Source organism: Cucumis sativus, chromosome 7 (assembly GCF_000004075.3).
Source record: "Cucumis sativus cultivar 9930 chromosome 7, Cucumber_9930_V3, whole genome shotgun sequence".
Classification (NCBI taxonomy): Eukaryota; Viridiplantae; Streptophyta; class Magnoliopsida; order Cucurbitales; family Cucurbitaceae; genus Cucumis; species Cucumis sativus.
This window is the reverse complement of record NC_026661.2, coordinates 15,920,942-15,938,512: the sequence shown is the minus strand read 5'-3', so window position 1 is coordinate 15,938,512 and position 17,571 is coordinate 15,920,942. Positions and strand designations below refer to the sequence as shown.

Here is a 17,571-nt window from a genome sequence, read left to right as displayed (position 1 = left end):
AATAATTTTGTGGATCAATTATGTTAACTAGCTCATTTGGTAACCATTTTAATATTTTTATTATTGAAAACAGTAATTAATTAAAAACAAAAGCTTTCTAAAAATTTAAAACCAAAAACAGAAAATAATAAATTACCAAATAAATCTTTAAATATTTGTAGATTCATGCCTAAGTCTATAGTTGTCCTTTAATGAATTGAAATTACATTCTAATAAAAGGAAAGGTCAAATGCAAAAAAAATATATAATAAAAGTAGAAAAAAATACACTTCTTTAATTGTTAAAAAATAAAAACTAATATTAATTTAATTTAATATTAATTAACATGATCTTTCATTGAAAAAATAATAAGATCAATGGTATGGGTATAGATACATTGGTTTTATCTTTTAGGTTGAACCCTACCTTGGTTAAATTGGAACTCATATTAGAACATATTATTATTATTATTTTGATATTTTCCAAACATTTTAGAACGTGTACACAAATGACTTGAAAGTTCAAAAATTATTTTATAGATGAAGGGATTGCTTAAAAAATTGAAATAAATGGAAGATTGCTTTAAAAAATGAAAATTCTTTCTTATCAAATCTTGGATATGTTCCTTGTTTGGTAGAGCCAATCCCCCTCTGTTTATTTATTTAATTTACCTTTTTTGGAATTTAGGTGTATTTAAAAAAAATAAAAATCATTATATATAAGTAAAAAAAAGAAAAAAGAAAAAGGAAAAGAAAGAAAAACAAAAAAGAAAGGGTTGCTTGTTCACGTTGCTGATTTCCATTTTGCTTTATTCTGATTTATTATCATTTCAATCCTTATCATCTCGTCCGGACAAACAACTGTCGATTCATATTCACGTCTTCAAATCCTACACATCGATACGCCGCGCCGACGCCCTCCGTCGCCCCCGCCCCCGCAAACGACTTTTCCGGAACCGGATTTACTGTCCGACGGTAAGGTCCAAACCATTTGTTCTGTACGTAACGATTCTTCCTCCATGGAGAAACCGACAGATCTCTACTCCGAAGCGATCTCCTCGCTCCATCGCACAAAACTCTCACGATTCTCATCAGTTCCTCCGCCGTACCAACAAAAACTCTCGGCAAACACTGCAACATTCTCGAGTATTGAGCCGTCGGCCTGGCGATCTCAAACTCCGAAACCAAATCCAGTTCAACAAAATACCTAACCTCCACCTTACCACTAATATTGAATCGTACAACATCGATAAACTCATGGTTTCCAGAAGTTAAAGTACCAGAAGAACTCCACTTGGTTTTACAGACCGCAGCATTGTGGCCTAAGTCACGCAGAAACGCCATAACATTTCTCAGAAGCACAGATTTGTTGGATTTAAGAAGAGAGAACTTATGGATCGCATTAGAGATATGGTGGAGAAGTAATTCCCTGTAGGGGTCGACAATGTTGGAATTAAGAGAGCTGATGATTTGGTCAAGAGGTTTTTCACGATCGGGAGTGGAATCGAGGAAATCAGAGTCGGAGTCGTAAGAAGTAGTGGGAGCGTGAGATGGATGATGAGGATGGTGATCATCGTGAAGGAAGCCGTGAACGAGTTCGGATAAACAAGGGGAACCGTGGGGGGAATGCTCACTACCGCTGCTAACATAACTGAGTTGTTGAAAGTGATGGGTGGCGAATAAGCGAGCTTTGGCTTTGTCATCGAGTGGATCAGTGACTCGCTTGGACCTAGAGAAAAGCGCCATGGGAGAAGGAATGGAATGGAATGGAAATGAGGGAGGAGGTGGGGAATATAGAAGGAGGAGGAAAAGGGGTGAGGTGGCAAAGGGGGAAGCATATGCCAGAATATCTGGAGGGATTAAAAGGGAGGAGAGGGGAGGGGAGAGTTGGTCGTCACGTGAAGGCACGTGGGAAGAAGAGTGTTTGGATGTGGAAGGGATTGTGTTGTTATGTGGAGTGCAAAAACTGAAGGGTTTTTAATTGTCTTTTGGTGATTGGAAAGGCTGAGGTCTTTTTTATTGATTTCAATTTTTCTCTATCTACAATGGATAATGTAAGTCTACATTATTCCTTTTCCTTTTTCTTATATATATATATTCTTTGTTATGCAAACACGTTTTTTTACATAATACGTACTTTTTTTATTATAAAAAAAAATACAAAATGGGTTACTTCTACTTATTAGTTGTCTTTAAATATTACATTTTCAATAAATATCTTTGGATTTTGTTCAGCTTAAAGTTCCAAAGTTTGAATTTCTGTTCGCTTACAATTCACTGAAAATCTTTTTCTACTAACAATTTTGTTTCATAACTAAAATTTATTTCATATACACAATTTAATTACTCTCTTTCACTATTTAAGTTTGTAAAACTTGTTTCTATGGCCAAAATTACAAAATTATAATTCTCAATTTTTAAATTATGCAACTGATTTAATCTTCATAATTTATAAACAAATTTGTTTCTTTATCCATTTACCAATTGATCAGCGTCAAAATTTCATTAAATATTAATAATATTTTTCGATTAAACCGATACTACAAATTACATAATAGAGATTCAAAATTATTGATTTTGTAGAAGCTCATTGTCAGAAAAATGAATTTTAACCTTTTCGTTCTACATTTAATTTTATGGTTAACTTTATTGTTTGATAATTAAACACAATGACATGTGTACTTTTTTTTGTTAGATTGAAAGTTGAAACTCTCCTACTCTTGCTTTTAAACTAAAAGATGGTTTGCTTATTTAGTGGAAAGATAAGTTGATAAAGTTAACTTGATGATGCTGTCTTTCGACTCAGGCCGAATTCTATGGTCGAGAAGGCTGTAATAAGAAATTGGCCATGAGAGACCTTTTTCAGTATTGCAAATGTTAAATCCAATAACAAACACATGTTATTCTATAAATCTAAATTTACAAGTGTGCTATCTCATTCCATGTTCTAAAATCAATCACTAAATTCTAATCTAAAACTCACTCCCTTCATGCATAAGATTTAGAGAGACAATAATGTATTACCAAATTTCTTTTGTTGTTCCATTTTTGCCTCGATAAAAATGAAAAAACAAACAAAACCCTAAAACTAGCGAATTACATGCTATTTATGCAAGGATTTGAAGTAGAATTTTATTAAAAGCTGGTGAGTTTTGTTGACAAATTAGAAGAAGTTAAAAAGATTATGAAACAAAAACTTAATGATGACATCAAGGAATATAGAAGAGGATCTTTATATGGCTTATTAGTTTGGTGAATTAAATGGACCAAATTTGTGAAATAGTAATGTAAATGCAATAAGTTATTGAATAATAATAATGGATGTAATTAGAATTTGAGGAGTCAAAAGAGAAGGGCAGACATCTTTGGAGAGAGTAGGGGGCCACGACCCACCCCTTCACATTTCTTCAAAATTTCTATGTTTGGTATCAAATAAATTTAATATCTAATCATATATAAAACTAAAATGAAAAAGGTTCATTTAAATTAATTAAATGTATAATGTATTCTAAAAATAAATAATTAATTAATTAAAGTGATTTTTTTAAAATATAACAAACCAAAAATTTAAGTATTTTTACATTTTTTTTTTTTTGGTATAGTTGTTTCTTAAAGTTAGTCCTATAAATATAAAATTGTTGATTGTTGATCAATCTAACTTGGAATAAAATTTTAATAAATTATGTATGAGTGGATGTGAACCTAGACGTTATTTTTCATTTCATTCATATCTTCTTTTCTTTTATTTTTGGCTTTATTTATTTTTCTCTACTTTTTATTTATTTATCTCATCAATATTTGGCATTTTCTTTTCAAAGGCCACAAGAATTCAGTTACATTATTCTTTGTCATAGGAAAAAACAAAAGCTCCTCTCCTATTCTATGCAAGAGAGAAATTATTCCTACTCACAACTTTAGTTCTAACAATAATCATATTGAAAATGTGATTCGAATCGACACCTATATGATTAAAATACGTGTATGGAGTAGTATTGCTATTCTTTTCCACCACACATTAAGTTTTAGATCGAACAACGTTACACGTGATTAATTTTTGGACCACATTTTCTTTCCTATTACCTTGGAAAATCTATGAAAATCTTACACGAATTTCAAAAACATCAATTCGTAACATATATTTACCTCATACACATATTGCCGTTGAAATATAGAAACTCATTTAAAAATCATATGATTATTCAAATTTTTATACCTAAGCTAACTAAATTAAGTTTAAATATCTTATCCACTCTTAACAGAGTTATACCTTAAGGTTCAACTGGAGGTTTTGATTTTATGAAAATATCAACTTCGATGAAATATCGAGGTCCTAATTTTATGAAAGTTTGATGAAAACAAATAAAAAAAATTAGAGAAGTTTGTTATTACGTAATTTTACCTATTATGTTGATTGATAATATTCTTCACGAGTTTTTTAGGTCATTTTTATAGTACAGTTGTAAGGTTGGAGATCAAGTCTTCAACATCTAAAGAAAAAAGTCAGGTTAACTATTCTCTCGAGCTAAGCTCGAATTGATAGTTTCGAAACCAATAAAATAATTTCGAAAATTTTGACACAAGAATTCAAGATTTTAATTGTTGAAAATTTGGAAGCCATTAGCATACACATACTATTATGAACAAAATGTACATGTTTTTTTATAAATTTTTGTGAGACTAAAAGACTTTAAAGACTTTAAAAGTCTTTATAAAGTCTAGAAAGTGAAATGTTTAACAAATAAGAAATTTACAATAAATGAAACTTACCTGCACTCTTTATCTACAAGTTAGACAACAAATTGTGACCATTTTTTCCACAACCACTTACAGTACTTTTTGTCCTATCAAGTTTTATGAGATTAAATTATCTTATCCACCCAACTTGACTTTCTTTAATTTGTTTTCAAGACATTGTTTGGGTATCAACTAGAAATTGTTGGAGTATGTTACTATAGCTCACACTAATTGCTTCATAAATAATGTCTTTTACTAGCAGATAGAAACCTCCAAAAACACTGTGTTACTAGTAAATTTCAGTAAAAGAAAATAAAGCATAACATTTTTTTTAAAAAAAAAACGTAAGAGAAACAATCAATTACACCTGGAGACCATTATCGACCTCAACAACAACAGCAAGCCATTCTGGCACAGCAGGGTCCCAATTGGAAGACAATGCAAACTTAGCCAACCAGTGGTCTATACACAATTACAAGGTGTAGGAGCAAACTGTACACCCAACATCCCGATTGATTTAATAATAAAGCATAGGCTTCCACATACACCACTCCAAACCAAAACTAACAACTTATTAGTAGCAAGAAATTACTAATGAAAATGAAGAAAAAAGTAAATGGCCTGTCATACTGGTCAATAGTACCTACATTACTAAGTAGTATACTATTAGCTTCTTTTTAATTAAAGAAAAACAAAAAGATTTTCCTTTTAAAAAGGTTAAGATTCTTTACTTTTTTAGAAAGTTATTTAAATTTGGAAAGATTTTTGAATTACTGATCATCTATTTCTTAAACTGCTGGTAGTACTCTCTTTAAGCAATGGAAGAAGAGCCGAGCCAGTTTCCTTTTCCTTGTCCACTTGTATCTTTCTCCGCATCATAAAAGGAGAGGTAATTAGCCAGTATTCTCCGAAGACGTTTTCAGAAGCTCTAAGTTCGTGAAGAATCTTTACAAATGTAAGTTATTACTTTTTTGGAAGATACATAAAGACTGTGAGTTCTTCATAGTTGATTTAAAAGTGTATTATAATTTATGTTCGTTAAACTCAAATACAATACATGTTAGCTGAGTTTAGAATGGAGTTTTTACTCCCAGCATTTTTGTTATAAATTTGGATATCTTTCCAATTCAAATATATAAGAAAAATGCCAAGGTTTTCCATTTTCAACCTTTATTCTTCTTCTTCTTTACACTGTGACAGGTGCAGACTATTTAAATAGTATCTGAACACCGGGGCAAGCAACCATATGTATGAAGTAAAAAGTATGTTTGTGGAGTTTGATGAATGAATGAGTGACAATGTAGCATTTGGCAAGGAATCCAAGGTAGAAGTAAAAGGAAGAGCTAGCATTATCATTCGAATAAAGAATGGTAAGTACCAACTTATTTCAAATGTCTATTATGTGTCAATTACAACTCTTAGAGAGAGGTGATGACATTCGATTAAAAGATAATTGTCTTCGAATAAGAGATAATGCAAGTAATTTGATTGCTAAGATGTCAATGATAAAAAATAGAATGTTTGTGCTCAACATTCAAAATGACATTGCAAAATATCTAAAAATGTGCTACAAAGATGTGTTTTTTTATGTTATATTTCTTGGAGAGTGACCAAGTCATCATCTAGTCCTCAGTTAAAAATACACGTTGTCCCATTCGAGGACCTTTCGTTTGCTAGAAGGTTGTTTAAGGGAATCATTTATCATTCAATAAGATTTTACCAAGTTCCTGTGTGTATAAAAGGGAAGCAAGTGTTTAGTGTTATAGCCACGAGAATTGAAGAGCTCTCTTTGTCAAAATATAAAATCGTGCAAATGGAAGAGTAATGATTGAACTTTGTTGAAGGAGAGCTTAAGTATTAGTTTTGGAGTAGACCCACAAGTTCATCATTTCGACTACATTTTTTCTCCTATTACTTTCTTTCCACAATCTATCGAATCTTAAGGCATCTTACACATTTTTTCTAAACTCTCAATTCCTAAGTTTCACACACTGTACGTATCCAAGATTCCAAACTGTTGGAAGCCATATATATTGAATTCATTTTCTTATTATAGAAAATTAATGTGATTGTTTTTTAGCCTATGTAATTTGAGTTCCATTTCATTTTAGAATTTAGTGGTTTTAGGTTTATTAAATATATTACAAATAGGTTATAGAGTATCAATTTAATTATTACTTTTTCTTCAATAAATTTGAAATTACAAACATTACAATTATTACATACTTAACTTTTGATAGTAATGAATGAAACGACTATAATTAGGATTAATTTCATTAACTAAATTAGAAATTTGAAAGTGAAAAAAAAAAAAAAAAACCTTTACCCTACATTCACTGATCTTGAGCTACGTAATGATAACCCATGGTGTTATGAAATCGATATAGGTTTTGTTTGATCCCAAATCAACTTAGAATTAATCTATTTTATTTTATATTTATCTTATCTTATTCCACCACTCTCATTTTAACTTAGGGTCAAAGTCGAATTTTGTAAAATTAAACTTGACACAACCATCTATCATGTTTTTAAGGCTAAAATTAAAAATAACAGTACATCCACAATTATTAGAATATGTTTGATGTGGATATTTCAATTTTATGAATATATATATATATATATATATATGATATATTGATCCTAAAATATTGGTATTAATAGATATTAATATGTATGGCTCAAAAAATTCAAAAAATTTATTTACATTAACGTGTTTTTTACTACAAAACCAAGTTATTATGCATCGTTATTAATATTTCTATTCATATTAGACTAAATACTTTTTACTTTACATTTTATGATTCAAGAATATTAATGATTACGTTTAATATTGATATTGAACCTTTTAATCTACAAATATGTCTATAGACATTTTCATCAGTGAATCGAGTATGGCATAGATTGTCTCTCTTCCTCTTACCTGCCACGTTTAGGTTGTGAGTATTTTTACCATCGTTACTAAAAGTTGTGTAGAAGGCATTTGAGTTTAAAAAGCATACATTGTTGTGGCTCTCTCCTATTTTTCAATCTTCATTGTTATGCCCACTTTCCTAAACATAAGATATAGTGTTTTTACTATAATATTCTAATGACTGAATGAAATGTGATGAAATCAAAGAGAAGATGAAAAGTAGACAAAAAGATATATATAATTTTGTATAGAGATAGGTCAAAATTTCAAGTTAACATGTGACTTTTACTTGACTTGACTAATTGGTAGGATGAGTTGGAATTAGAAAGTGTGGATGGATTGCTAGTCAGGGACATATGGAGTTTGATCGATGCATAAACATATGCATATGCATATGCGTGCACCATATGGAGAGGAATGGAAAATAATTTTCAGAAAAGCAAATACAATAAGTATGTTTCCAGATTTAAAATTAAAATATTAGTGAATAATAAAAAGAAAAATTGAAAACATAAAGTATAAAAATTAAAATTGAAGATGCAAAATACATGAATAAAAATATTGTTTAAGATGGTATAAAATTGAAAATTTAGAGACTTATTGTTGAAAAAATGGAGTTTGTAGAGTTGGATAATTAAAACTCATACAATAATTTGGTTAAGGCATGGTCCATTAAGCTTGAGCTTTTACGGGTCATGAGCTTTTGGACTTTTATTTATTTGGACCTTTGATCCAATCGACTATGTCATGAAGAAGAGATAGTGCCACTATTATTCGGTTTCCAAAATTTCTATTTTCCTTCCACATTCATCAACTTCTTCCTTAATTTTTGAGAAATGATTTGTTCATTTTTCATTTTGACAATGCTCTAGTTTTTAGATTTAATTTGGTAGTTTGTAATTTCATCCAGCATTCCCATGACTAAATCTGGACAAAAATAAATAAATAAATAAAACATGAATTTGATTCATACATTTTAGTTTTAGTGTTATATTTATTTGGCATTTTCTTAATGTCAATTCATCACAATACCCTACAAGAATTTAAGGATCTCTCAACTTTTAAAAAGGTTGTTGGGATATAACATGGCCGGAGAGAGACCCTATCACCCAAAATGTCCAAAATATAGCGTTAGGAGTAAGACACAACTTCTGATGTTGTATAAAGGCATCGACATCTAAGAACGAAACTTAGAGGAAACTATCAAAAGCCTTATGTGTAAAGCGTAGGGAGAGATAGGGGTAACTCCCAATAGTTTAACTACTCGTCAAAAGTAATAAAGAACTTTCAATGCTTACCGTGCTGCCAAGAGATCTCTTTTAAAATCCCTCTTCAAATATGTATTCAATGGATTCGATAAATTTGATTGATGTTTCTCTTTTGATTTTGGTTGTGATAAATTTTGGGATTATTTTATCTTAGGTTTTTTTGGGAATAATGAGAGTTATAGCAACATTTTTAGGGTCATTTTGAAAAATGGCAAAACCAATTTTTTCTTTTGATTTTCAGTAAATGACATTTTTTTGCACGTGCAGGGTATTTTACAAAATACCAAAATACTCATATTTCTCAACTGTAATTATTTCGTAATTAATTTGGGTTGTGAAATATCACGAACCTTTAATTATTTTTCACCTTCTAAAGATATAACAACTTATATCATAACTTCTTCCTAATATCTCGGGACTCAACTAATTATATAACTTTTTAGCGACCTTTCATTCAATTTAATTTGAATTTCAAAATAACATTTCAAATTATATATTTTTTTAAATTACGTTTCAAATTATATAAAAATTATTGATTTTTTTAGTTGATTAACAAAAAAAAAATTTATTATTTTTTAAAATTGATTAGCATTCAATGAAAATTAGTTGAGATTCCACGTGAAGTTTTAATCATAACCCTTAACTAAATTTCAAAATAACAAAATATCATTAATTATTTTTTTTAGATTAACTTAGCTAGATTATCTCAAAATAACAATAATGGTTTGAATATGAAGATAATCCAATTATTAATTATTTTTTCAAATTAACAAAAGGATATTATTTTTTAAAATTTGAGAATCTAACTTATTTTCTATTTTATATTAAATTAAGATTAATTATTAATTATTTTAAAATTGAGAGAATTTCAACCATTCATTTTGTTTGTAAAGATAATGTTTTAATTTTAACCTTTAATAATTATCAAATAACTTTAATGAAATTTCGAACAATCTCAAATTTAATCTTAATCCTTAAAAAAAGCTACATAAAAAAATAATGTTTTAAAAATAGTTTTCATATTAGAGCCAGCTTCTTTTATATTTTAAATTTGAAATCAACATGTGTTCATCCTCTCCAATAAACTAATTGCCTGTCATGAACCCTAAACTATATAGAGTCATGTTCAATGGTAGATGAGATGAAAACAATAGTTGAACACTGTCTTTCAACCACCTTGTTATTCTAATTCCATCTTCTGAATATTTAATTTCTCAAATTACATTGTATCGTGATGGTTGGAGCAATCCTAATGTCATTAATATTGTTGAAGACAAGAATGTGTTATGGTTATTGTCTCTCATTTCAGATTCCTCTTTTGATCCTGTTTCTGTTGTTGTCGATCATGTTCCATCTTGTTCATCAAATTTTCCTATTTCGGGGTCCCCATCAAGAACTTCCAACTGCACATCTAATGTCGTTGATTTAGTAAATTTGGATTCATGTGCTGTAGACTTCGACATAAAAGAAGGTTTAATTTTTAGTAGCAAAAATGCCTTGAAGAAAGTTTTTTATGACATTGTCAATTATATCGTCTGGATCTTCGACATTCTATTTCATGACATAAGATTATCAAATATCATCGACTGATTTATTTAAACAAGATCATGTTGTATTTTATTACCTCGTGGCTTGTGTTTCTTCCTCCATCCCTTTTTGATTCTTTGTCTTCATTAGGTTGTTCTATTTGTTGGTTGACTAGATTAGGAGTTGTTGTGTGGTGTTGTTTATTTTCATCCCCTTCATCTCCTTCATTTTCATCATATTTTTTTGGTTGAAATTTGTCCACCCCACAAGATGTATTAGCATCTAGGTTTTTTTCATTCACGTCTTCTTCTTTTTCTATACTATCAAGCCTCATTTGAAATTCAGTAGCCGCCTGTTTAGATTTCAAAGGCAATAGTATGTAAATATTTTTATTGAGTAATATATGTAATAGAACATGTAATTAAAATGTAATTATACTACATACCATAAATTGTTGGTCGTTAACTTGTTCCTTTACATTCCATTCTATATTTTCCATCTTATTCACCAATAGATTCGTTTTCTCCATCAGTAGTTCCATTTGCTCTTTCAGTAAGGTTTGAGTCCTCGTAAGAACTCGTTGGTTTTCATTCAACATTTCATTTATCACTTGATTTTTCTCTATTCTTTCTAGCCTTTCCAATATAAGATCATTCTCAACTGAGTAGTACACCCTCATAAGAACTTCTTCCTCTCTTGGTTTCTGCATTTTTGGTTAACAAACTGTGAAAATGTATGAGTTTTTTTTTTCTTCCTCACTCGACGTGGCCAACGTCAGCATCCTCATTTGCTTCAAGTTCCTCTTTCTTCTTCCCACGGACTCTTCCTCAAAGGTAAAACTCAACCTTTTCTTCACTTCATCAAACCACTATGATTTTCTGTGTTTATTTCCTGATTTTTTCAAGTATAATAAAAAAATTTGGTGCAATCAAGGATTCTTGAAATTGGAAGAAGAAAAGGTTATGAAATTGTAAGTTCTTTTCTATTTTACTTGAGAAAATAGGGTGTAATTCATTTACATAGGGGTATTATTGAAATTTTCAAATTTATATATATATATATATATATATATATTTTGCCCTTTGCCATTTTTGAAAGAAAAAACAGATTTAGCCCTTTTCAAAATGACAATTTTAAAATTGCTATTCTTAATTTTGATTGTGATTGAAATTGCTTTAACGTATGAAATCCGTTTACATTGATATGAATTTGGGGTAAAATAAAGTAATTATTTGGCATAAGATTTCAAAATTAATATAGTTTATGGTCAACTTAATAAAAAAAAATTAATTTTGGACGAGGGTAAAACTCTATCAAAATTTTGTTTGAATTTGGAGTGGAATTTGAAGTTATACGATTGAATGAGAAAAAGTAGATGTCGAGTGAACAAGCATAGGATTTCATACGATTATAGAGATGTGATATTGTCAAAAGAAGGACCTTATTTCTAATCTAAATGTCTAAGTTAAAAAGAAAACGTAATAAACAAAAGAAGAAAATAAGACTAAAAGGTGATTGAAATTGGGTTATGTATAGGAAGTCATATTTAAAATTGTAGGAATCATCATCATTGCAAATTAGGACTTTCTAAAAGAAAAAGGGTGTGCTAAACACGAAGTTTCCTTTTCTATTGATGCTTGAAATTAAAAGAAAAAAACAATGATATATATATATATATATATATATATATATATATTTGAGCCTAAGTTTAATATCTTATTTTTGTTAGCTAATTTGGGCATATTTCATTTGGTCCAATTTTATCTAAAAGATAAAAAATTAAGTTATCAATCTTAATCAGTACATGCCTTTTATTATAACAATGTGTGCACTGGAGAAATCGAACATTTGTCTCCATAATTGATAGTATAACTGAATGTCAATTAAGCTATGTTCATTTTAACTTTAATGTATATGTCTTACCTAGTTTAGTTTTGAATAACAATGTTTTTTATCCTAAAGGATAAATTATAACTTTAAAAGAAAATAAACAAGATTGAAAAATAGAATATCTCCAAAAATATATATTTTTTTTTATAGAGAATGAAGAATACCAAGATAAAAAGTGAAATGCAAAGGTAAGCATCAAATTGTATTATAGAGCCAAAATAACACATAAGAAATAGACAATATATTTTAGTGGAAAGGAATAGTTGAAGTTGACGATGGTTGGTAAATGAAGAGATTGATGGTTATTATAAAACAATAAAATATACATAAATGGGAATCTTTAAAAGTGAAAGTCATGTGGAATAAGTTTGGTATTTGCCCATATTGTGTGGCCTCAACCTCACATCTCATTTCATGGTTTGTGGATTCCATTTACAAATATTTTTAAAAAGATATGGTAAAATAGTAATTAATATAGTAAATTCTATCTATCATATCATAAATTTCTGTCAATGATATGATATCACTAATAGTCAGAAATAGAATTTACTATATTTATAAATTTTAAAAAATGTTGTTATATATATACTTAATGATTATTCATACCATTGCTACCTATTATAAATACTAAAATGTCCTCATCTCAAAAATATATATAATGAATATTTGCCTAATTATTTTGACAACTAACCTCCTACATTCTCAATCACAAATCTCTCTTTGACACCAAAATAATAATTATCTTATCACATTGAACCATAAAGTTAGATGTGTGTTTTTAGAGTGTAGAGGGTGCAATTATCATATAACTCCAAAACCCATCTCTTTTAGCTCTCACTATTCTCTAACAAGCATCTATTATACCATAGATTAGAAAATTGGTTTTATTGTTTAAAGGATGGTAACATCTCTATTTTGTTAAAAGCTTCAATCGAGACTTACGTGAGAATCATTTGTCCATTTATCAAATAAAAAAAGCATGATATTTAATATTGTTATCCATTTATTGTTAATGTATCCATGTAAGAATGTTTCCTAAACTTGCCAATTTAAATGTGTAAAGAAAAACAATTGGTTTGTTAGGAACGTTGGTACTCATCTTCACTCCACTCCAATATAATTTTTGTCAATTAAAAAAAGTGGTTGCACAAAAAAATTAGCAAGTTGAAAAGAATCATATAGACAAATACGGAATCTCGTTTAATAAATATTATTGACAGTTTTTATATAAATAATGATTTACTGACAATATACATTATCATCTACCTAAGTTATTTAGGATATCCATCGAAACTTTAGAAATTCTAAACCAAATTTACTTGTAATATTTTGTTTGCTTGAGAAAAATAAAAAATTTAAGTTTGGGGTCTAATATATAGATGTAAAAAAGTGTATGATTATACCATCTATTTTATCTAATAAGAAAAAACTCTTAGTATGATGTTTTGTCCCCAAAAATGGTGTAAAGTGAGTAAACACATGTCTTTGGTATGTTCTTAATTAGTTTTAAGCAAATTGAGAATGATTTGGACCAATTTTACGAGCATTTAAAGTATTGTTTGGATGTTTCTTTTTTTAGGCAATTCAAGTTTTGCTAATAATATTTTGCTCCTAAATTATTTCTTTGATCCTAAAATCAACTAATTAAGGTTTCATGGAGCATGGATTTTGATCAATACTCACCCACATATACTTTAAATAAGGCATTACTCTACTCTCAAGTCATTCTCTTTGTCCCTGAAATCGATTAGGGTTTCATTGGAGCATGGATTTCAGTTAATACCCAACCACATAGACTTTGTATAAGATGATGAAATCATAAAAAAAATAAAGAAGGAAATCATCACCCCTTTGAAGAAAACCCATGAAATTATATATACTTTCTCTCAACAACAAAAAGCTCCTCTTCACATCAGTAGGCTTCTTTAAGTCAACCCTCTCTATGTGACAGTGTGCTGTAGAGTGGGATTTTTCAAAGAAATGATTGAATCCATCTCTAGAGAGCACCTAATTAGTTTGTTGGCTTCATTCAAAACCCTTTGTTTACTATTTTCCAGTTTTTATCAATTTATACTCTTCCTTGTTTTTTTTTCTTATAAAATTTCTATCTTTAACCTAGATTGCTTCGTCCTACTCATGACATTTTATTGAATGAAAGTTTGTTGATTCCTTTTTATAGCTCTCATAAATGATATCTAATACAAGAAATTTTGGCTCTCCTAACATCGGTTTACATCGTCAAAAGAATAGGCATTAAGAGATATGTGGGAGAACTTTTGATGCTTTGGTGGTGGCGTCGGGAGATATCAAAACATAACAAATATCATAGAGGTTCTTCCGACGACTAGGTTTCAACGTTGGGGGTTAGTAGGGTTTTTGCAACATCGTACTAATGGTGTTGTGAAATTTATGGAAACTCTCAAGGATTATCCGTGGTACATCGAGAGTTCCATTATAAAAACCCTCATTAAATGAGTATTTTCCATATCTAAGAAGGGAGAACGAGAGAAGTGAAGAAGATATACGTTGTCATGCCGTTGCCCTTGCCCTCGTCTATGTTGCCCATGCCATACGTTGTCATGCATTTCATTATTGTTGATGATGATGGATCCAAATAATGAAATGCATATGTATGATGAATGCATATCTCTATTGAACATTTATTATGTGATGTTAGTAACATAGAAAAATTTGTTTTGTTGGTTAAAATATTAGGAACCTAGGAAATCTGGATTTGTCAAGAAAAATAGGAAAGCTGGCTTTGTTGGTTCTATTAATGACATAGGAAATTTAGCTTTGTTGGCTACAAACGTATGGGTTGTAATGGTGTTTATAAACTTAATTTTTTTTTATATGGTTCAATATTTTATTACATATTTTCTTAATTATATATGTGTGTGTGTTAAGAAGGTTGAGAAATAACATAAAAGAAGAAAAAATTTGCAAAAATCATATTGTGATATTGTTTTCTTTTAGGATGACCAAGAAGTATGTTCATATATATGTTATAAAGAGAAGAGAAATTTAATAATCAAATCTATGGGCTTTCTCTTTCTAATAATTAATAATCAAATAATCAAATCTATTAATCTTTTAAGTCTTTAATTAACTATGAACAAGGGTTTAATCAAACTTAAAAATAAATTGTTAGTTGAGTATAGAGAGGGAGTGTCACAATTTTTAGAAGTTGCAAAGTTTTTGTTGATTATCACGAACATATTTCTTTTTTTAGATTCAGTTTAGAATGTTTTCGTTTGTTTAATTTTGGTTTTTGTGTCTACACAGGTACTATGACATCATTCTCGAGTAGTTTCCATGAGCCAGATGATTTGTTCGAGGAGTTGAACATATCCCCTCACATGAGATCCTTGGTGGGTCACACTTCAGGTTAGTATCGTTACTTGGATGACACTTTAGGTGAATTTCATAAGTTTACATGATGAGTTGACACTAATAGTATGTTTTTTCTTAGTTGGTTCTGAAACCACTCATAAGACACATGACCACTCCTAAGACATGGAGTTGGAGAAATACGTCTGCAAACATAGAAAAATTTCAATCTCCATCACACCAAGAGGAGAGAAGCCAATCTCTCCATATGATGTTTGAAATGTGTTTTTGAACTAGTTCTTATTAATTTAATATTAAATACGATTGTATAAAAAAAAACAAGCAAATGAGACCTCAAGAACGTTTTAGACTAAACATAAATGAAAACAGAGCAAATAGCAACAAAAGAGGCTAAAAAGACAAAATTACCATTAGGGAGTGATATAGCACTTGAAATATCATATCTTATTTCGCTTAATTTGAGCTTGTTCCATGATTTTACGTTGATAAATAATTAAAGAGGCCAACGGGCCCTTTTTCGGGTTTTGGGGATAGAGGGACTTGAACCCTCACGATTTTAAAAGTCGACGGATTTTCCTCTTACTATAAATTTCATTTTTGTCGGTATTGACATGTAGAATGGGACTCTATCTTTATTCTATTCGATCTGATTAATCAGTTCTTCAAAAGATCTATCAGACTATGTATGATGGAGTAAATGATTTGATCAATGAATATTCGATTCTTTTTTCAACTTGGAGGTCTTGGAATCGATTCATAACAATTCGTTCATTTTTATATATAATTTTATATATCTATATAAATAAAAAAAAATATTTCTTGATTGATTATTTTATAAGTTTTCAGCAATTTAAAGGTAAAATTTGGGCAAATATGAAGTCGAATAGCATCAATCGAGGGAAGCGAGCAAAGAAAAGAAGCTATTATATGCTTCTACCTTGTAGCACCGCGAGACATCCCATGACGCTCTGTGCGGCTCTATAAGGCATAATAGAACGTTTTTGTGAAAAGAACACAGTGTCGCGGCGCAATCCCAAAAAATGTCGCAGTGCTCCTAAGTTTTGTTTGCGCACGTGTTTCCTTTAGCGCCCCAGCGTCATGACAACTTTATGAAAGCTTTATTCCATTGTCAACCATGACCTATTACGAATTCCAGCCGACTTCCACCTTTTTTTCTTATCTTTTTTGTTGGTTTATATTTTCGAATACTCCTTCATCATCTGACATTTGGATGAGAGGCTAAGGTACTCATTCTAGCTTGGGTCATTAGGATTTTTCCTTCTTTCATTGTATTTGTGACTTTTTGAACTAGATGTTCTCCATTGGTTAAATTGAAATCTAATTTAAATGTTTTAATATCATGTTTTCGGACTCTATAAAACCTTCGTTCTAGAGTGAAGAGATTGTGAAGAAGGAAGCTATAAACTTACTAGGTACAACACATTTTGAAGTAAAGGAAGTTATAAAAGTAAGTATAAGAATGATGCGTTTAGAGCTAGGAGCATGTGTTCTGGCAAAGCAACACGAGCAAGGGAGGTACTCATAATAAAGCTATGCAACGCGCTAAGACAAGATAATGCGAGAAGAAAAGAATAGTAAGTGTTTTAAGATAATGAAAAAGAAAGTTGAGAAGGAAAGGCAACAACAAACACTTAACACATTTATCAAAAGATGAGATCGGTTAAATGTTAAACCTGAATGATCAGTCAGCTAAACACGTGTTAAGCATGATTAGAGAAAATATTAAACCTACATGTGTAATGTCCTAAGTTAGGAGTTGACAATTTAAGATGAGTTTAAGGATGACTCATTTGGTTTATGATTAGTATAAATGAGTCTTATGAGTTTAAAGGAGGTGATAAGGAAATTCAATGTGTTGAAACACTACCAAGAAATCACCAAACAAGAAGGA

At 29.8% G+C, this 17,571-nt stretch overlaps 1 protein-coding gene and 1 long non-coding RNA gene across 2 annotated transcripts; one reads left to right on the top strand and one right to left on the bottom strand.

The window, feature by feature from the left end:
- Positions 1–560: 560 nt before the first annotated feature.
- LOC105436152 lies at positions 561–1,936 on the bottom strand. The gene has a single exon (XM_011660901.2). It carries the CDS (start codon positions 1,722–1,724, stop codon positions 819–821), a length of 906 nt encoding a protein of 301 aa, XP_011659203.1. The 5' UTR covers positions 1,725–1,936; the 3' UTR covers positions 561–818.
- A 3,441-nt stretch (positions 1,937–5,377) lies between these two features.
- LOC116405221 lies at positions 5,378–6,453 on the top strand. The gene is made up of 2 exons (XR_004218382.1): positions 5,378–5,667; positions 5,913–6,453. It is a non-coding gene; the product is annotated as an uncharacterized LOC116405221 (long non-coding RNA).
- The last annotated feature ends 11,118 nt before the right edge of the window (positions 6,454–17,571 follow it).

What these genes read in the sequence shown, in the direction of transcription:
- LOC105436152 (XM_011660901.2), bottom strand. Translation starts at nt 1,724, where the DNA reads ATGGCGCTTTTCTCTAGGTCCAAGCGAGTCACTGATCCACTCGATGAC.